The 22,378-nt window shown below is 41.6% G+C and overlaps 1 protein-coding gene across 1 annotated transcript in view; it reads left to right on the top strand.

Moving 5' to 3' along the window:
* igsf9ba (immunoglobulin superfamily, member 9Ba) overlaps window positions 1-22,378 on the top strand; it is a 74,341-nt gene that overhangs the window by 11,851 nt on the left and 40,112 nt on the right. Inside the window, exons 2-3 of the mRNA XM_008288783.1 lie at window positions 8,237-8,434; window positions 16,439-16,585. Of these exons, the coding sequence (XP_008287005.1) occupies window positions 8,237-8,434; window positions 16,439-16,585 (345 nt within the window). The remainder of the gene's footprint in view (window positions 1-8,236; window positions 8,435-16,438; window positions 16,586-22,378) is intronic.

Raw genomic sequence — 22,378 nt, 5'->3', positions numbered from 1 at the left:
ACCCACATGGTTATATGTGATTTATTGATGCTGAATAAACAGTCTCATAAGCAGCTGTAATTAGACAAGCGATGTGAAAGCGCTAATAAGCAGCAATATCCCTCCTTGTGTAATTACTTTCAAACACCTTGGCTAAAGCATTTATAACTCATCTGAAAATTGCTGTGAGCGACTCTAAAAATGACTGAATCATGGCTGGATTGAGGAATCTGTGTGACTTACAGCTCCTGCCAAAGATGCCCTATAATATGCACCTCTGGCAGCGCAGTGCCCAGCAATGTTGGTTCACCCTTTGTGCCTTTGGCAAGCCAAGCCCATTTCACACATCCCTCTTCTCTCGTCACTGCTTGCTGCACGTTCAAGCAGGTGTCAGCACATCCGTTGCATCCCTGACTGAGCATTGCTTGGCAGCGAGGGGGGGGAACTTTGCCATTAAAGAGGCCTAAATAATGAAGAGATCAGATTTTTCTTGGGATTGTTCCTGCACAAAAGTAGTCACAAAGTGCATTTCCATTTGCCTGTAATTTTTTTTTTTTACTGTCGTAAATAAGTTTTTATGCTTGGCTGAGTTGGAGAAGTTGTTGTGTCGAGTTGAGGGAATGAAGAAATTACTCAAAGTCCTCCTCAGATGTTTGCTGCTGCAGTGGAGTCTTTAATAGTATGAGAGCTTATAGATGTAGAGAGCGGGTCTGGGAAAGTAAGCCAACCAGGAGCATTGGCAGAACATTTATACAGCTGATCAAAAGGTTAGGAGGAGACTGTACAGAGTTATAATCGATGGGCGGCGTATGGTTTGCATTTAGATACCAGACAAAGTAGCGACGAGATCGGATCATGGTGTCAAAACAGGCGATCGTGGGAACGTTTCCGAGCGTTGCTTGATCTGTGAATCATGTTGACATGTGGATTCAGACTTATACGCAGCATGTTGTAACAAAAGAGTTGACTGAAAAACTATTCTTCATGAATCAATAGAAGCAAAATGTGCAGTGGAATCAGACTTAGTGAATAAATCATGACATACATGAAGCATGTGACTTAAACACCCACTGAAGCTTCCACCCCACTGAGAGATAAAAATAGCAGCAGACGAAAATGCCGTTGAAAGCATATGTGTGGAGGGATGAGGAGTCTGTAGCGTTCCTCGAATGTCGTAATTCCACTATTTGAGGTTTGACTGATGCTTTTTTTTTTTTCATCATGTAACCCTCTGAACCCTTAAACCCATAAGGCTTTATAAGACATTTTAACTTAAAGAAAAAGAAGCAAAAATTACGAAAAATGTAAAAACAAAAGGAGTCTTTGGGTTTTTAACCTTCAGTTTTTGGACTAATCATGTGTGATGTGCCGTTCTGAGGTTAAAGTTGTGATATTTCATGAGAACCACTTGATTCTATATGTGTCATTTTAAAAAAAAAATCACCAGAAAAAACAAAAACATTACTCTAATTAGAGTCTGTAACAAAAAAGAAAATGTATTTCTTGGCACGTTGGTTCAGCCACTAGTGATTCATGGATGTGAGTACAACTGACACAAATGAACTGTTTTACTACATTTCTGGTAGTTTTTCACTTAACCTTAATTGAATGATATAGTTCTATGTGGTAGAAAATAATTAGTTGGTGAAAAAGGACTTACAATTTTGGTGGTTTTCTGTTAAGACAGAGAAATATTGAAAATGTTTTTGTCTTGGGTTTCTGAAAACTAAATATAAAGTATTTTTTAATTCAGTCGGCATATAAAATATATGTACAATGTAAGAATTAAACAAATTAAACTGCATCAACTTAATAATCTTAGTACGATAAACTTAAAAATCAAACCTTGTTGACTTAACAGAAAAAATGAGGTCAAGCTCACATGGAATATGTGTCTGTGCCAAGTGAACATAGTTTTTATGTCATTTCGACAGCTCTGACCATTTGTGTAGTTGCTGAATTCATGGATGAATTAGGATTCTAGTAATATTTGCATTGTAGCAGGACAGTTGAGTTTGGATCCCTGACTACTGAGGCTGCTGTCTGATGAATACAAAGCTGTGAGCTGCACTGGAGAATACCCTTTGGTTTACAAACTGCAGACTGTTTTAGAGAACGCTTTGCACATACTGGTTGTGAATGGAGCCTCAGCAGTCGAGTAGCTTTACTGAAATGGTGTTCTCTGTTGGAGGAAACTGGTTGGCGGGTAGAGAGCAGTGATTAACTATGAATGATAGAAAAGCAGGAAGCTGAACATTTTGCCAGCCTGAATACCTGTTGTAAGGAATAAAATAAATCCTCTCTTTCAAGAACATCTGCAGCACTTCTATCCTTGACGGATGTAGTTTGTATTCTGTTGGTGTTTAGGCGCTGCTGTTTTAATTTTACAGTCTCAGATTAACACCGATGCACAGATATGTATACACACACACATACAAATATAACCTCCCTACACACACACACATACACTCAGGCCTTTGGCTGATGTGACCTTCAGCACATGCAGGCTGGCATTCAATTACCGCCCTGTCAGTGGCCCATCCAGCCCAGTGGCTGCACGTCCTTGAGATTCTCTCTCCAGCCTCCGTCCAGTCTATATTCCATTACATCCTCCACATCAGGAGCTCCGTCCAGCATAAAGCGCCGCTCATATCCTCATCCCTGTGAAACACACACACACACACACGCAGTGTTTTAACTTTTGATGTATCCTTTACAAAATCTCTAGCTGCAGTGAGCAATGGGCTTCCTCGCTCGAGCGCTGAATCAAATCCAAGCATGAGGTAAATATTAGATTTTAGTTTTACTGGGTGAAATATTGTTCGCCCAAAAAAAAAAAAAAAAAAGAGGTTTAGGAAGGCTACATCAGAAAATCCGAGCACTGCTCATCTTAAATTGTCTCTCACTGAACTCCCTGGGTTTTCATATTTTGTGTTATTACTGTGAAAACATTTCCCCAGCTCTGCTCTGCCTGATTATTGCTCAAAATTGCCTTGAGAGGCTATTTACTGTACAAATCTGTGATCATTACTGAAAGTACAGTGCAGTGTTCTTTTTGTGCAGAGAGCCATTTTAAGCCACCGCCACTTGAAAACTGCCCCGAGTTGAAGTCCCTTGCTGTATTTAACCCCCGTGTGCCGTCGCTGCTCCGCTGTGATGATGCATGCGCTGCTCCGGACAGCTGCTGATTGACCTCAGACGGATCTTTTATTGCTTTATGATGCTTGTTACGTCTTCTGTGTGTATCAGTAAACATTTCTCTTTGGCTGCTTCACTTGGTTCTTAATATTGTTTTTACTGTTTATCTCATAAAGCTCTGTAACACACTGATTCGATAAGCACTCTGTAAATAATGGTTGCTATAAGTCACTGAGCAACACTCCAACTAGAACTGCAGCAGTTAGTTGATTAATCAATCAGTCAAACAACAGAAAATATTGATCTAGCCACTAGTTTGATAATTGGTTCATCATTTGAGTCATTTTTCAGATATTACTGGTTAATTTTGTGAGGATTTCCAGCTTGTCTTCACTCTCATCAGTGTTTCCCAACATGGGGTTTGAGGCACCATTAAAGGGTCACAAGTTCAATCTGAGGGATGAGTTCTGCTTTACACACATTTGACTTTTCTGCCATTTGTGCTTCTGTAGTATCTGATAGTTTAACCTCTTTGCGCTTCAAAATGTATTCAAATAAGGCAATCTGAGAAATTTAGATGACAGGTGTATGCTGAGGATGAGTCGCATTGCTTTACACCAAGGTCCCATATGGTAAAAATCCATTAGACGGCCTCCCAGCTTTACAAGCTAGTAGGAAACTTTACTGAGCTGCTACATCCAGCTCAAATTTTGTATAATCCTACTTGCTCACTGTCAGCTTCTCGCGAGGTGAGCTATTGAGAATGAGCTGCTGCCTCACAGTCCACCATGTTTATTTACTTTCTTGTCTTAGCTACACACAAAGTGCACCAAATGCTGTCCTGTTGGCTGCAAGAGTGAACACAAGAGTCTTCATGCACTCCCAGCATCTTCATTATTAGATGGCAATCCCACCACAACAATAGGAAAATCCTAACTGTTAGCATTTGTGTGGCTAACGTTCCCATTAGTTTTGATCCTGTGCTGGCAGGTCAGAGCTCTGCAGAAACTGTAAAATGGAGGGACATCCAGACATGGTAAAAATTCTTAGACCGATTTGGAGCCTATAAACAAAGACTGGGTGGGTCATTGTGTTTTCATGTTGGATGCTGTGCTTCAGTGCAACCAAAAGTCAGCCAGTGTTTATCTGTTTGCTTCTCTCCTGCCCTCTGTGCTCACATATGTTTCACTTGAGTAAAGCCACATTCCTAAAAAAATCTGTTCTCACTTACATATTTTTCTGTTTCTGTTTTCAGACAACAGATATCAAATAGTGACTGACACACAGAGTATGAAGTCACTCCAGAGCCATATCCAAGCTGCTGCTTTGCTCTGTTAAACTACAGATTTTGTAACCACACTATTGTCCAACAAACTCACCATACACGTGATTAGAGGAAACGGTTGTGCTTGACATTTCTGGTCTCCCACAATCACTCATGTCTGTGTCAGCAGCTGTGTGGTCAGCTGTTTATGTCCACGCTGTCAGTCACAGAGTCAGGGGGAGTCTTCTTCCTGAAGGTGACGTGGACGACAGCAGCTCAGCTCCATTTAAAGCCACATATGCTGAAACAGCCTGTTTAGAATGGGACTAAGACCAGGCATTATACAGTCAGGCTAAAATGAATTGTCTTTGTCGTATTTTGAGCTGAAAATTGAAGTACACATTCTGAGAACATGAGAGACTTTAATGAATTTACCAAAATGGGGCAGCACATGGGACCTTTAAAAAGCATATTGTTGATTATGAACTTGGGTTTTTAGCTAACAGGTGTTTTTTGCACTACATTTTATAGTCAAAAGGATTAATTGAGACAGTAATTAGCAGATTGATCGATAAAGAAAATAATTCTTAGCTACGGCTCTTGTCCTCGCTTTAACTCACTGTGACGCTGCCTGTTTAACCAATGCCAAACACAGAGGAATTATTCCTCCTCGATTTTGCTTTTGTACATGAACTGCTCGCCATATAGGTGATTTATCTGGCAGTTGACTGAATTGTTACCCTTCAGGAATTCATGATCATAGCCGTAAATCCGCTATAGGCCGAGGATAGATACATAAAACATATTGGTCCACAGGATTTATTAGATAGTCTGATTTATGCAGATCTTACTCAACAGATTTCTTCCTCTGTATATTTGGTGAGTTTCACTCTTCACTCTGCAACTTGGGTACAGTTGACATTTACAGTGCCAAAGCAATCACGAGTTGCAACCATCTCTCAACTGCATTGATTCCTTTATATCTACAGTGCTGTTTATTATGAAGATCTTAAGCATGGGCCCTTGTATTGCATTTATGACTTGTTGAACGCATAAATATTTCCCCTGAATAAGCTCCCATAAACCGTACTGGGTTACCGTGTCTCCATTAAGGAAATGAAAAGTGGTGACCAAACCTATGCTGATTGTCCCCTCATGAGGATCTCATAAAAGAACGGGAGAATTATTAGCCCTGTAATATATTATCTCAAGTCCCCAAAGTCTATTTTGCGTCCAAGACTTGCTCTCTCGGCTACAAGGATCCAAAAATAATGCCAGCTAGAAACCTGAGCTGCTAAATTTCTGCAACCTGAACTGTCTGCAGAGAAAAACAATGGATTTCAGCAGCATGCACTGTTGTGCCACCGGGTTTGAGCTTGTGCTTCATGTCAAGTGACTCTACTTACTCCAACCAAACAATGTGTCCAGTGTGTTTCATTATGGATGGGAGCCTGTTCGCTCTTTTCTTCTGGAATCCATAAGAGCTCAAGTGCTTAAAAGTTAAAACAAAAGACACCATAATCTGTCGTCCAACTACCCCTGATCAGGTGTCTCCTGAAAACAGCTGCTAGCAGTCTCAAGCTTCTGCAACACATTGCTTATTAATTACTTTAAAAAAAAAGAAAACATGGTATAAAATTGTATTTAATGTAGATGTTGCCTTGTTTTTAATTAGATAAAATGCTTCTAAAAGTGCCCAGTAAAGAAATACTGGCATTTTGAGAAATACGCTAAATTTGCTTTTTGTTTTTTTTTCTTTAGTTAGATGAGAAGATCAATATCAGTCTCATGTCTGTGGAATAAACATGAATTCAGCCAGTGAACTGAACTCAAACTGGAAACACTCAGAAAACACCAGTCTGGCCTTACCGGCGCCTGAAAGTTGTTTAACCTTTGTACGGATTAAACAAACAAAGCAAAGATATTATGTGTTAATTCGTGAGCTTTAGCGGTGCTCTTAAGTGGATTTTCCTACCTTTGGACAGAGCCAGGCTAGCAGTTTCCCTCTGATTCCAGTCTTTATGCTAAGCTAAGGTAGTTGTAAGTGCATTTCCCAAAATATCCAACCGTTGCTTTGAGGCACTTGGGGGTTCACTGATGCGGAATTAGTTTTTTTCTTTGTTTCCTAAATTGAATTTAACAAGTATGCATCATATGTCTCTGCAAAAGCACCTCATGGGGCGTTGAAATGGGGTTATTATAATCGTTTTTAAAGTTGTTATAAATGAGGCTGCAATGGAGCGTGCTCAGGTGTGAGTTTCAGGCTTTGGGCAAGCCTGTAAGGATTAGTTGAGCAGATTTCTGATTTAGTTGTGCTTATAGCTGGACGGGACGGGTTTCCTCAGAGGCATGTTAAAAGGTCACTGTTTGCACAGGTTGCAGGGCAGCATCAGGCCCACAGCAGCTCTCCTCATGCTCAGTCTAAGCAATCTTTATGCATTTTGACATGCGGTTTTGTTCTTTCTCTGATGTACAGCTTCTGTGGCTTGTACTTGTCAATCAGCTCCCATGTCAGATTTTTTACACCTAAAATGCGCTGTTCTTCAGGGTCAGACTCCCTGTATTCTCGTTCTGGTCTATCAGAGACCTACAGGAGCAGTTAAATGGTCATGTGGTGTTCACCGAGTCACGTTTCATTTACTTTGTGTTGCTCATTAGAGCTCAGGGTAGCACAACATGGCTGTTTTCCCTCCTCTTATTAAGGAGGCACAATAGCAAAGCAGATTCCAGCACTGTGGCCCGTAACTGGCAGACCATATCTCCACTTTAAAAAAGTGTAATTTGATTAAATCTGCTCTGTTTTAGTCTAGAATCTGTGCTGGCTGAAATGAATAAAGTGGATTAACTCTGTCACAGGATAATGCAGATTAAACTGGTAAACACAATCACTAAGTGGTGCATATGGCCTGTAGGGGCGGAGTTAAAGCTTTATTTTTCAGACAGAACAACTGGGTGAAAACATTTGGGTGTTCATTTCAGTACACACAGATAAAAAGTCAGGTCACAGTTACACAACGGCGATGGTGGTCGAACATAATTACAGACAGTAACAGCTTGAGCCCATAATACCTCCAAGTCCTCGCGTATTTGTTCTTCGGTAAAAATTATCCCTGATAATGCAAATGGTGCTGCTAATGAAAGCGTTAAGTTATTCAGCTGGTGTTTCTCTGGAGTGAAACGTCAGCATGTCTCTTGATCCCTGAAGCGATTTTCCCCCTGGGCGAGGGCGGGTAGTCATGCTTGCTCTGACGGTGGAGACACAGCCAGCTCAATGAAAGCGGGGGTGGCAGCTGGAGAAAATCCATTCCCAGAGTGAGCGTTCTGCTGAGGCAGGTATGCCGACCTTTGAGTCATCTGATAGGTCAACGCTCGGCAGCGTGCCTGGACATTCATGGCTAAACGCCAGGCCTGGTGGTGCTCATAGTAAAGCTCATCTGAGCAGCAGCCAGCTATGATCAATGGAGCCTCTTGGCAGCTCATTTATAGTACAGTATGGCACAGCCACAAAACACTCACCAACAGATGCAGGTGACAGATGACGATCGGCGGACGGGATGAGGGAGGCTGATGAAAAGGAGAGGGTTTACCCATGTGCACGGTGACCACTCAGAGTGCGCGTTGCCATCTTAATGTACAGCATCGTAGACCTTAAACAAAATGTGGTTTCAATCCATTCATTCAGTCGATCACCTTTAATTACTGCCTGATTATTGTTTGTAAATTAGTCTTGGCTGACTTGAGATTTTCCTGCTTGGTCTGCATGTATTCCGTGCACGAGAATTTTCCTGCATCTTGTTCGTCAGACTCCACCGAACTTCTTCGCTTATATTGAAAGCTCCGTCTCTCTCCTCTCAGGTGCCCACGGAGTGAGAGAGGAGCCCCGGTTTGTGACGGCTCGCGCTGGAGAGAGCGTGATCCTGGGGTGTGACGTGTCCCCTCCCCTGGACGGCCAGCAGCCCCCCTATGTGGTGGAGTGGTTCAAGTTTGGAGTGCCTATCCCCTTCTTCATCAACTTCCGCTTCTACCCTCCCCATGTGGATCCAGAGTACACTGGTAAGATGAACGCTGATATAAAGCAAACAATCTGTCTCACAAAGGATACAGACACATTGTTACATCTGTAACGGATTTGGTCTAAAACTTTCTGAATAAATGAGGACTTGGATGCATCTCAGGATGAATTTTTTCTGTTGCCAAGCACAGTAAATCCACAAGACTTTGTCTTGTTGACCTTGCAGCAGAAACAAAGTTGACAACAGAATTTCACACTACATGCTGATAAACAATAGCCAAGTAGAAGGGCACAAAGAAGGACTAAAACACGTGTGATCCACATACTGTACAGCTACACCAACGCTCTGCTCAAAACCTCATGTGATTCTAGTTTTGAACTGAATTTGCTGCACATGTGAAAAAGGTGGGGAGATTTTACTGAGGCTGCATTACCTTTTCTGAAGATTCAGAGGCATAGTTTGACATTTTGGGTAAAACTTGCGTTCTTGTTAAGGTGGAAAAAGGGGCTGCTTCCTGAAAGTCAGATCATCTGTCGGAGACCATTTGACCGACTGGGATTCTTGAAGTCAGACAGTCTTTTGTTGTTGTTTTTTGGTCAGTCAAAGGTAATGTTTTCGATGATAAATTATAAATACATTTATATTCTAGCAGGGATAGCTGGTAGTGGCACTTTAAAATGCTCTAAAATACGTTAGCATTACTCTGTTGCATTTGACTGTTTTAATGGGATTAAAACCACCATGCTAGTGGATCTTTTGACTGACAGATATGAAAATTGGCCTATTCTTCATATTAAATATCAAAAATCCAAATTCGGAGTCGGATACATCCCTAGTGGACAATTCATACCACTGTTTGCATGATATAAAGTTATAACCAGTCAGCTAGCTTAGAAGATGGAAAAATAGTTGTAAACCGCTAGTCTGGCCTAAAGAATCCATCTACTGCTATGTATACATTCGGCTAAATAGCACATTACAACTCTTTTGTGCCAAAACCAAAGTATAAAACAGATATATGTTGGCGGATTACGAGTATTTCTTTGCTTGGTACAGTAACTTCTTAGCTCCTTTTGCAGGAATGCTGCAAACTTCACACGAACAGAAAGGTGTTTGTGTTTCTGCAAGACATGGTCCCTCAGATAGTCCCTCATAAAAACACGTTTTGTCTTTCTGACACTTAAGTTTGTATAAATGTGATAATTACTGAGCTTTAGAGGTGGTGGAAGGTGGATTTTTGTCACCTTTAATAAGTGTATTTCTGAAAACTGTCAGTCACAGTTTGTCTCTTGTTAAAGTTATTTCAGTTGGATTCTGTTGTTTTGATGAACCAATCAAGTGAGCACCTCCATACGTATCTATAAGAAGTAGTTTGGAGCTCAGATGCTGCTAAATCTGTCGTTGTGACTTCATCAAACTCATGACTGCGATAGTAATATATTACTACAGAAACATTAAGGAGTTTAGCTGCATAACTCTAATCATTCATAAACATTTCTATGATTACACAGGATATAGATTTTCCTGCGCTGCTGCAGACCTAATTATTAGTTTCTGGCTGAGAGCAGGACCATTTCTGACAACCAGTTTTAAATAGATTGCAGTGCAAATCCTATTTCATTGAGAAGACTGACCTGCAATTTCAGCATGATCCAGAGGGTTTTCCCTTCACAATGTGCTTCAGCTGTTTGGGCTTCAAGCAGGAGGCGAGTGCGGCACACTGAGGCCTTTATGCAGCCGGGGAGCGGCCCGGGCGCCTTTACGGACCGTTCTGGTTCTCTTGAACTGCACTTCTGTCTGTTCGAACATGGCTGCATAGGGGCATCTGCTACGTCTCAGTGAATAGAGGGAAATAACTGTGTCTCAGCAACTTACTACTGCATTGTACATACGTGCCGTCCCACACACTCCAGTGACAATGCACCACAGAACACATATATACTATACAGTCAATAGAGCATATTGTAAAAAAAAACATGCATACTGTACATATGAAAGAAAATGAGATAAAGAAAACTAATTTAATAGCAATAAAGTATGAAAATCTTTGCTTTTATTGGGCCAAAACCAACAAATTATTGTATTTTAACTGAAAAACTTTTGATTTACTACACCTGCATTAACTGAAGGCCTGATGGCAAAGGAAACACGCGGTAAACACAAAACTAACATGCACTCAGGTTCCAGAGATAATCTGACTCTGTAGCTTCAGCAGCTAATTGTTGACTGTGTTTGTTTGCTGTGTGGTGCTGGACAGGAGCTTACAGTTGGATTTTTTGCTTCAAACAGCTGCTTGTTGTGGCTCCGAGAGCCGTAAGGAACCAGAACGATAAAGTTATGGGCCTTAACAATAAGCTAAAATGGAATCACCAAAGGTTTTTCTTCACATTTGATGCCCTTTTCCTGTAGAAATATTGATTGCGGCAGCTTTAAAATTATGGCGATACATACGTTTTCCTTTACAGCATCACACAAATGTACAATCACCATCTCCTGGCTTAGACAATCTGTCTGCAGCTGCCTTTACTCTGAGCCCTTAAAGCAGGAAATTGGCTCCTCTGATGTTGCTTCAGTGTCTGTGCGAAGGTGTCTAGCTGTCAGAACGAGGTCAGAATTGTCCCTTCCTGTTCCCACCTCTTTACCAACCCCAGAACTCCTGCCTGACCTGGTAATATGCTGTGAAATTAAGGCAAAAGCTGGAGGATGTACTTCTCCACGTGTGAGCATCCCTAAATGTGGACGCAACACATTTGTCATTGTTTTTATTTATGAGAAAAGAAGTGTGTGAATAACATTGAATTCATTGGGAACTCTTCACTGCAAAGAACCCCCTTTGGCAGTGACTTGCTGTCTTGGGAGTCTTCCTTTTTTTCTTTTTTTCTTTTAGTGGCTACAGTAGATGCTGCAGCTGCTGGAGCGTTTCATTGTTTACTTTAACCTCCCGACTAACAGCAGGGTATGAACGAGCAGCACTTTTCAACACTCGGCTGTGCTCACTTGGACTCCGCTGGTGGGCCTCTGCCATGTGGCGTCAAGTCCACTGTTGAGGAATTACCAGCGAACAGATGCAACACGAATATGGCCAGTCTCATTACATAGATTAAAGTGTATTCTGGGGATTGCATGTGCATGGTGACAGTGTGATAATGACACTGGACTGTAGTTTATGAGATGCTCGTCGGGGCGCTTAATGGGTCCATGCGGTCTCTGAGCTCATTTGGGCTATTCCCATGAACTTTTACCACTCAGTATGAATAAAACTGACGAATAGGGTAAATGTGTGATTATTCCATCGCACGGCTGCTTCCAAAACAGGGACGATCATCATCCGTGAAGACTGTACTTACAGTATCCAGACGTTTTCACTGTGCCGACACCAGGAATCCATCCGGGTTCAGTGTGTCAGCTCGTCTGGGTCAGTGATCATCACTGGTGTTCAGCATCCGCTTCATTTTCACATGTTGTTCAGATTCAAGAGAAAACGTGTCCTCATTACAGCTGTGTGTTTTCCCCGTCTAATTCCCTGCAAAATGAGAAGCGCTCCATATCTCCCTGCTACCCCAGATCACTTTGCCAGTTTGTCCTGCGGCTATATGGAAATTATAACATTTAAAAACATCTATTTTTGTGCCCACTCTTGCAAAGACGCAATCAATAATTCAGATGTGCAGCTTGTGAAATTTTAGTGTCAGATCCTCCCGCTTTGGCTGTTGGAAAACTAAATCATATCTCTCTTGCCACCAAGTTTAGCCACAGCCTGCGCATGAATAATATGGATATGTACGCAATGTTATTATCGTCGTCTGCAGATGGCTGCAGACTCGATGCAAAATGCCACGTTTTGTTTTTTTTTTCTTAATGCTAAAATAAACAGGGAGTTGATAATGATTTGCTTTTCCTCTCCGGAGTTAAGATGTTTGCGGTTAGTGGTTAGCTTTGCACCGCTGGCCGCAATAGACCATTCAGACATTTTAACATGTCCTAGTAGAAAAATGGAATCGTAATTGTAAAGCAGCAACCAGTGCCAAAAAGAAAAAGCGTTTCTAGACTACTTTTTGCTAACAATCCAACTATACAATGCATGTAGAGTCCAATATCTATAAAAAGTATGTTTATGATAGTGTACAATATAGAGTGTGGATTATATAGGGAGTAAAAGAAAAATTCAAATGTCAACGCCATTTTCTTCAGTTGATACAGACAAAAATAAAATATCTTTGCATTGCTGTATTTGTAACCAAAGCACATGAGCGTTCCCCTTTTGCTCTTTTAATTGAGTTTAAGTCATTTTTTTTCTCGCTGTGTCTGCAAACTTTGTCACTTTGGATCTCGAGCGTTTACTTTTCAAAGCTTTCCTTTCTGACACAGCCCGTGATGTGATCTGAACAAGGTGTTAGCTCCTCTGCTTCCACCGTAGACAGAAGCCTGTACTGTGTAAGTGGTCTATCCCCAGGAGGCCCGTCCTGACGTGGATACAGTGCTGTTAACTCTGTTTACAGCAGCACCCTCTCACTCCCTGACAAATGGGAGCCGAGGCTGATCCCTACCCTTCACGCCGCCGCCCGCCCCACTCAGCACTTCAATGCCCAGGCAAAAATAGACCTGACTTTTTAAAGACAAGCTACCTTTTTACTGCAAGACTGCAGTCCTCACTCCTCACGCTTCCTCTTTGCTGTATTGATTTTCTGCTAAAAAAAAAAAAAAAAAAAACGTCAGATTTTCTAGCTACCCAAACTACGGCAGCAATCCCGGGGTTGGGTGTCTATCTATTGCATTAAACTATGCTGCTAGAGCAATTCAGCCCGCCCTCAACGTCAATATATTTGCCTGACACTCAGTCTGAAGTAACAGGAAAGAGTGCTTACAGTACATCTACACATCAAAGTTGGGAAAAATGCTCCATCTCCGAACACTCGTCAGACAGAGCAGAAGCGAGTGTTGTAGTCTGTTGGGCTGTCAGAGGCAGCCATGTGAGCAGCGGGCTGGAGGCTTGAAGACAGACAGCTTAGCAGCTGAAGATTTCACCATGCCTGGTTTCCTGAACGTCTCTCATCCCTTGTGATTTCCTCCTTTTAGAATTCCAATTTATCCTCAGCCTTGAAGAAAAAAAGAGGTGGGGAATGGAGAAGTTTTATAAGAAATATGACTTCTGTGAAGTCGAAGGCTGGGCTTTTTCCACACTGACACCAAATGCTTTAATTCAGCCGAGGTGTGGCTCCCAGGCAGTTTCATGCATAAATTCTTAATACTTCAAGCCGGATGGGTGTTCATTTATGTTTAAATATTGTGACATTTAATCAGTTAAAGGAATAGTTGAACATTTTGGGGGAATATATTTACTTTCCTGTCGACAGATGAGGGCTATTGGATGTGAAGCTACAGTCAGGAGGAGGATAGTTTAACGTTATTCTGACCCTGTAGCAGCATCTCTGAAGCTCGCTAAGTTGCACGTTTCATCTTGTACACGAAAGTTGCAGAAATAGTCCTGGGCATATCTATCTCCACACTTTGAGGTTTAATTCTGCTTCTTTGCATATCTTATTATGTTCAGACTGGGCTAGGCTAACGTCAACTGTTTTCTGGACTTTAGTTTTTTTCTGGATTAATCAAACATTATGCACCAATCAGCAAAATATATTTTAGCTATTACTGTGTAGGTCCCCCTTGTGCCACCAAACACCTCTGACCCATCAGAGCTTGGACAATAAACCTCTTGGGGGTCATGTGGTGTTGGCAGTGGATCCGTTGGGGCTGTAATTTGGGGCGTTCATGGATCGGGCTTGTTCTGGTGCATCAGCAGGACGCTTGATTTAGGTGGGATGTGGGAAGTTTGGAGGCCAGGTTGATGCCTTGGGTTCTTTGTCGGGCTCCACAAGATAGTCAAGGGTTATGGCTCATGGTTTACGCTCCAAGTGCAGTACACAAACTCTGTTGAACGGGTTTTACTGGAGGCTCTATAATGCGGAAGAAAAACCAGAGATGAGAGAGCTGTTACTTGAAGCACTTGGCACGTGATGCCTGGTGGCTCTGAGCGGGGCGTGAACGGTGCGTCTGAAACAGCGGTATGAGCAAGTTGGCAAAGAAGAGGCAGAAGACAGGAACCCGAAGCACAAGGATGTTGCAGGTTAAAATTGGAACAAAACACGGGGGAAGCAAATGCTACAAGCAGAGTTTGGCTGATGGTACTACAGCAGGAGAGGAGCAGGTGGCCACGCCAAGTCACGGATATACATCCTTACAGTGATACATGTCCACAGGATTCGTCACTTTAGCGCTTCCCATTCATTGTTTGTGTACGCAGCGTGGCGAGGCATTTCGAGAGGGGGGGGGGTTGTGCTGGCTGCTCCTCATTCACATAAAGCTGAGGTCTCGGCTACTTTATACAAACGAGGAGCGTTGAGCGTGATCCGTCACCTCTGGAAACGTTTAAAATAACTAATATGCTTTCAGAAACATATGTTGGATGACAGACTTTTTGCAAAATGAGCTGCCATGTTGGTCCAGAAATCCAGGAGCAGGCACTTGCTTAGGTATGTGAAATGGTGTAAAAAGGAGGAATGGGACAGACATGTTGGTTGGAAGCAATGCATTGGCATAAAAAAAAATAAAATTGGACTGTTTAATTTGCAGTTTGGTCAGTTTCTCAGCTGATCACTTCCTGTTTGTGACTCTACAGTGTTTAAAAATGTTTGCTTAGAAAAAAAAATGAGGAAAGCCATGAACATCTGTAAACCCAAATACAAAAAACTGTACAAAGGTGCAATAAAAAGTCACAGCAGTGAACACACAGTCGCTGTCACTTCCTACAAGTTGTTTTTTTTTTTCCCTCCCCTGCATCATTAATGCTTGGTTTGCGGCGCCACTATTGTCACCATGAACTATGTGCCAGTCATTCAAGAAAATCTGCAGATATTTAGACTCACTTAGAAATGTAATAGTATCGAAACATTCACATCGGAGTCCTCATGTAGTCAGAGTTTGTGTGGAGATCAGAATTTAGCCACAAAGAGGACGAACAGGGACCAATAGGAGAACAATGGGAGAGAGGAAAAACACGAAAAACTGAAAAGAAATAATGACTCTATATTACTCTGCCATGTAGGAGTGCTGCTGCCATGAAAAGGTGTGTTTGGTTTTCAGTAATCTCAAAGCAACATCCACATTAATGCCAGAGGTTTCCCAGCAGAACATTTCATTATGATGTGATGCATTCACTTTACCTGTGGGTGGTTTTAATGTTGTGGCTGGTTGTTTCAGACAGAACCATGTCGTACATGGATTTGCCTGAGTATCAAAACCATTTTGCTTTTAAATCTATCAACTTTTTTTTTTCACTGATAATCCTCTACGTTTCCAGGGGTTTCTAGATTTTGCATGCCATTCATATCCGCACGTGTTTCCTCCAGCAGTCCAAAGAGCTGCAAGTCAGGGTGATTGAAGGCTCCAAATTGCCTGTAGGTATGAATGTACAGTAAGTGTTAGGGATTGTCTGTCTCTGTTAGCTCTATGAGAGACTGCAGCCAGTCCCGGGTGTTTTCTTGCCTTCCATCCAGAGCTTGGAAGGGCTCCAGACTGTTGTACTGCCTGAATAGGAATACGTACTTAAAAAAAAGAGAGAGAGAGAGCTAAAGAATGAAATTGTTTTTCACGCTCGACTTGGACTTTGTGCATCAAAATAGGCTTGTGCATATTTTAAAAACTAGTAGTTCAAAGTCTGTGTGAAAGAGAGAAGGAAACTGGGCGGTGCAGAGCTATGTCGTTTTGTGTATTATTTTCTTGTCCACTATTAAAAATGTTATCGCTCTGTGACCTGTGGACTATTTGTCAATGCAAAAAGATAACCCACATCCAGACAGAGTCGCTGCCCTGGAATAAGGCACTTAACCCCCGACTGCTATGATGGATCTTTGTGTGACCAGCAAAGCTCTTGGGTGTGATATGTGCTGGAAAAGAGCCTGTAGGTATCCTAAAAGATAAATTTACAGTGTTGAAGTGGTAAATTGTGGTGTTTTTTTTTCTCCTTTTCCCTCCCCTCTGTGTGCAGGTAGAGCCTCTCTGCATGGGAAGGCCTCCCTGCAGATTGATCCGGTGCGCTCCGAGGACCAGGGCTGGTACGAGTGCAGGGTCCTGATGCTGGAGCAACAGTACGACACCTTCCACAACGGCAGCTGGGTGCACCTCACAGTCAATGGTGAGTCATCTGGGAAAGCGGTAGCTCTGACCTGGAAACATGTGGGTGTGAATGAAGACGACAAAAAAAAAAAAAAAGGGATGTGTGTCACACACTTAAGCTCCATCCGTAATAACTGAGTGTTTGTAAGGCTAGCTTTTTAAAATCCTGCATCTGAGAGTACATGAAGGTCCACTACGGTCTGAGTGACCTGATTTTAAAATCAAAGGGTGCACTCAAGTCTGTGAAGACATACCCTTCAATTTGTTGTGCTGTTTTTTGCTGCAAGAGAGCTGAACGCACAGACCGAAAAAACCAAAATGGGTCATTTCGATTTGATTAGTAGTGTGCATGTGTAAAATACATAGTCCCCAACCAAGTGTCATGTGTAGAAGTGGAGTAGAAAACTGTAAAATAGGAGCAGCTATACATCTCTGTGTCAGTCTGATTTCCATTACATTAAGTTCACTTAATTTTAGTCAGTGGCAGGTAACAGAAATGTCACCTGACATGTGAGGATCAGTGGACATGCAGCATCATTTTCACATATTCTTCTGCTTTTTGTATTTTTTTCAGGAAGTTAAAATGATCCTTTTTATCAAGTGCATTAATGGAAGCTTTAATTATCGGTTTCTTATCCTCGCTTTAATTCTACATTACAGTTTTAACCTTGATTTTTGTCCTTACATCTTCCTGGTGTTTTAGAATGAAGTGGAATTTTTCTTTGAAGTCTTAGGAAATATATTGTTAATGTACATTTTCAAGGAAAACTGCAAACATTTACTGATTCTAGCCTCTTAAATTTGAAAATATGTAGCTCTGTTAACTTTGGTATTATCATGAATTAGATATTGTTGGTTTTTGACAAAACAAGGCCTTTGAAGACATCACTGGGAAAGTACAGTACACTTCTTTTTCCTTCTCTTTGCTGACACTTTATATAGAAAAATCAATCCTTGGTTAATTATTTTACTCTCATTTGCTTTAAATATTTAAACTTCATTTAAAGCAGCTTTGATCTTGTGTACTTGCTGAACACTGATTCCTCCCTCCTTTGTCCTTTTTTATCGACCACAGTCTTTTTATTTCTTTTACTGATATTTATTTAAAAAAAACAAAACAAAACAAAAAAACTGCCTAGCTAATAAAAACTAATAATGGGTTGCAGTCCTACAAACAGACTTTGAATTACATCGAATCTTCAGCTCAAACAGTCGACTCCCTGATCCAGTTGTCTGTTACACATCATTTCCAGTTATTTAAGTTTTTATCAGGCCATTTGAATGAGGCTCTGTTTCAGATCACTCCTGCAGCTCCTTTTCAAAAGGCCTCGGGTAAAAAAGGGATGAGAGGCTGGTTAGAGGAGGATTGATTGTGGCTAGTTTAAGGCGGTTCCGGCTGGGATCGTCTGTGATAGTCTGAGAGCGATCAAACTGATGACCAGGCGGAAAAAAAATCTGCACCTTTGCATTTCCCAGGAATGCCCCAGTGGCTCAGAGAATCCTGTGTGAAGTGTGTGTTCGTATTGTTGCAGAGCACCAGAGACAACGATGCCTTTGTGTTTCATGTTTTCAAGGCTTGTATCTGTTTCGTACGAGGAATGCTTTGCATATGTTTTGCGGCAAAGATGCAGTAAAGAAACTGCAGCAGCACGTCTTAATTCTGTAGTATTACTGCCCTCATCTGCAATTCTTATTTGGCTCTGGGGCGGTGGAATAGTTCCCAAACAGGCATTTAATAAATGAAATATTCCGTCTAAAAGTGGTGATGTTCTTGTGTTAAAGCTTCACAGGTCTCTAACTTCAGAAAGCTTTAATCCTCCGTGTTGTTACAGAGAGACTTTGGGTGCAAAGTACTGTCAAGCTCATTCGCATGTGTATTTTCGGGCTGTGAACTTATGAGTGCTGCGTGAAACTCATGCATATTCGATTTGATCATGCATATGTTTTACAATGGATGCAATTCTGGTGTTTGAATAATGATTACGACGCGCTGTGTTCGAAATACTGTGTAAAGAACCATTTATAAAGTCCATTGCACCGCATAATCACCTCGGAGTTTAAAAAAAGATGCTGATCTGTGTGAATAGTTATTATCAATGCAGAACATAACGTTTTCTCTCGCATGTGTTTGTGCGGGGGTTTGCACGCTTACAAATTAAGGTTACGCGCGTGGACGCTGACGTGGAAGCGTCTCGTCGCGTGGGTTCGACTAAATGAGATCTCTGTTGGAAGTTGAACCGGTCGTACTCCGCCGCCGAGCGTCACCTGCGCGCTCTCGTGATGTTTGGAGTTTGCGAAAAATCTGTAGGCGTGTGTGTGTGTATGAATGTCTTGTTGTGCAGGCATACTGCATCTCTGTAGCTGCCTCATCAATATTCACTCTTAAATGCTCCCTCCCTCCCTCTTATGCTCTCTACTCCTGACAGGCCTTTCAACAGAAACTGAGCTCTTCGGGCTGCAGCAGGACTAATAATATCCCTGAATGCTGTATATATATATTTGGCGTTTTAAATGATGCCATTTTGCTCAACTTTGTATTTGGGAGATGCAGTGACCCTGCAAATCCCCCTTAAGCAGGTGAACGTAGTTAACCGGTACAAAAAAAACGGTATTTTTCTGGTGTGTTAATAATAGAAAGACGTTCATTGGGCTATGAAAAGCTGTTTCAGTGTCTAGACATCTAACAGGGGAGTTCATATGAAGACTTTATGGTACTGTTGTCCTCTAAATGGGAGCCTGTGATGGGAGCAGGTGCCATTTTCGTCTGGCCGAGACACAGACACTAAGGGCACTCATTTCCTTTGGCCGTTGGTATTTGCATACACTCCTCCTTTGAGTTCCTGTTTGCTCGGCCTTAACTTCCTGCCAAGCGGACAGGGAATTCATGCCCACTCAGTGGCAGGTGTCAGATGGCAAGGCCTTGTGCCCGAAAAAGACACTAAGGCCACTCTCTCTCTCTCTCTCTCTCTCTCTCTCTTTCTATCTCCCTCCTCCCTCCTCTCCTCTCTGTCACCAGTCCTATCTCCTTTGTTCTTCCCTTCTTTATACTCATCAGCAACATTTTAAAAGATCAAAACACCTCACGCCATCATTTTCGTCCCATTTTTGAGCTTAGAAAGAATTCGACCCTGCCACTGTGCTGCTGGGTTAGTGATGGGGTGGCATTTAGGTCCCATTTGGTCGAGTCAACTGGGGCCCAAATGTCAGCGCCGTATATATTTCCCATGTGTATCCGTCTTTGTCGGTGGCTACGGCGGCCAGCACAGTGGAGCTGATGTTAACAATCATCCTCCAGAACCACATGGGACCCGAATGTGCAGATTTAAAAATAGGTAGATATTTTTGTCTACGCGTTTTTCCTTCAATTGCTCACTTGAAGACAAAAAAAAAGAACATCCCATTAGAAACGCATGCATGTCGTACGTAGACATGTGGCTCTTAAATAGGAAGCTACTTTTTTCGAAATAAAAAAAACTAATTTAGCTTTTTTTCTTGCATTGCTGTGACACCAGAAGGTTGTACTATGAAGCAAATTCCACTTAGTCAGGATTTCTTTGTGTAAATTTTCTCGACAAAAGCTCAAATCCCAGCGAGAGTTAATGGGTATCTCTAGACTGGTTATCAACTTCTTTTGTTAAGCAGGTTTTCTCCACCAGGCTCTGTGCTACATCTCATAAAAGGAGGCGTTTGATGCATCAGTCGACTCTTCTTCCACACAAAATGGACTGGAACATGGCAGGAACAAGACAGAGCGCACCTTCGCCATCGAGCGGAGATGAACGTATTTGTTGTTGGTGCTGTCAAGTTGAACAGTGACGTCGGTCTGTGAGCCAACTATGGCTGTCAACAGATGTTTGTCATATATTTGTGATTCCGATTTGTCTTTTTCTGTTCGTTGCGATAGTTTAAAATTAGCAGTATTAGTGCTTTCGACTGCCATCTTTTCGCTGCAAATCTGACAAACCTCGTTTTTAATTTGGTTTAATTTGAATTTAAACCAAACTGTGTCCAGGTGGTGCTGTGGTGTTTGACTCTTCACTTAAATCCGTGATGTTCGTGTCAATAGATACTTACCAGACTGCAGTTGGTCAAATATTGGAAGTTGTGCCATTTCGCCATAGCAGAAGACGAGGAAAATAATGTGAAAGTAGTGATGGAAATGTGATATTTCTGTTAGTTGGATTCAGCTGATTCAACGGGTGAATGGAAATGATTCTAGCGATATTAAAAAAAAGTCATGGTTAGGTAATTGTTAGAGATCTAAGGCCAAAATGAAATCTGCCATATGTCTCTACTAAGTATTTTCATAATTATCTGATGTCAAAGCGTCATCTCATCCCGCACTAAGAGAAAAGGCGGATGGGAATATGGCAGTGAGAGGAACTAAGTCCCTTTTTTATTCTTCTCTTAATTACAATATAATAATGGAGATTCTGGAGTGTGCTGACATTAGAAGAGGCAGGAAAGTGTCCTTGAGTGCCTCTTTCTTCTCTGTGTAACAGTTTACACTGAAACATTTGAGGCCGATGATGTGAAATCAATGAAAAATGTGTACTCTATGTAGCCGTATTCTCTTCGGAGCAGAGACAAGAAAAGAAAAACCAGGCGAGGGAGTAAAACGATGCAGACACACTCTTGCGAGCAAATAGCAGTAAATGTAAGCCTTCAAAGGAGCGGGCCGAACCCCGCGTCTCCGCATCCAGGCCATCTGCTGATGCGCTGTGTGGTCTTCAGAGAAGAACAGCGGGAGTGTGGGATCTTCAAGCAACTTCTAATGTATATAATTGATGAAGAGCCGCAGTAAGTAGGGCGAGAATTTGACGCTCAGCTTACTTTTTTTTTGTAGAGCAACTCCCAGGTTTCCCAACCGTAGTGACACTTCTTCTGTGACGAGCCGCGGTTGACGGTGTGAAACAAATCCCAGGTTGACCAATGTACCTGCTGCTGTCACCGGCGCCGCCGTGTGTGCCACCTACTTCCTGTCAGCTGACGCTCAGTCCCCTGAGAAAAATATGGAATAGGATTAGAATTAATAACGGCACTTACAGTGGTGGGAGAGGCACTCAGGTACTTTACCTAAGTGAAAGCAGCAATACCACAGTGTATAAAGACCCCATTACACCTGAACGTCCTGCTTTTTTGTTTTATTCATTCAACCTTTATTTTAAACTTAGAATACAATGACTTATGGAGTTTTCATTTAGGTATAGCTGAGTAAGAAAGTGAACACGGAGGCACACAAATAAGGAGCTTGAATATGAATAAACATCCATCCATCCATCCATCCATCCATCCATCCATTATCTATACACCCTGGACAGATCGCCAGTCCATCGCAGGGCTCGAATAAACATTGAAACTATTAAAAAACATTATTAATCGAACAATAAAAAAATGAATGATAAAATAATTATCCTAAAATATGAAATAATTACAGTATTCCAGGTGTTTTTTGTTTTTTTTACACCTAAATTTCCTGATTTTTTATTTTTTTTCCCATTCATTCGACCTGTATTTTAAACTCTGAATACAATGAGTTATAGAGTTCTCATTTACAATGTCACTAAGTAAGAAATAAAGATGTAGGCACACGAATACCAAAGTTGTATATGAGTCAACAACAAAAATATTAAATCGCATTAATAATCGAATAATTAAAAAAGCATGATGAATAATAAAATACTAATCGTAGCACATTAAGAACAATTAAAGCAATTAAAATCCAAAATAAAATCAGCAGATCAACTAAAACAGAAACAACTGGAGGTAAAATAACAGAATAATTACAGTATTTTCGGTGCTTTATTTGAAT

This window comes from Stegastes partitus, unplaced genomic scaffold (genome assembly GCF_000690725.1).
Source record: "Stegastes partitus isolate 25-593 unplaced genomic scaffold, Stegastes_partitus-1.0.2 Scaffold574, whole genome shotgun sequence".
NCBI classification, from domain to species: domain Eukaryota; kingdom Metazoa; phylum Chordata; class Actinopteri; family Pomacentridae; genus Stegastes; species Stegastes partitus.
The sequence above is the reverse complement of the archived record's forward strand: the minus strand, read 5'-3'. Positions and strand labels throughout refer to the sequence as shown.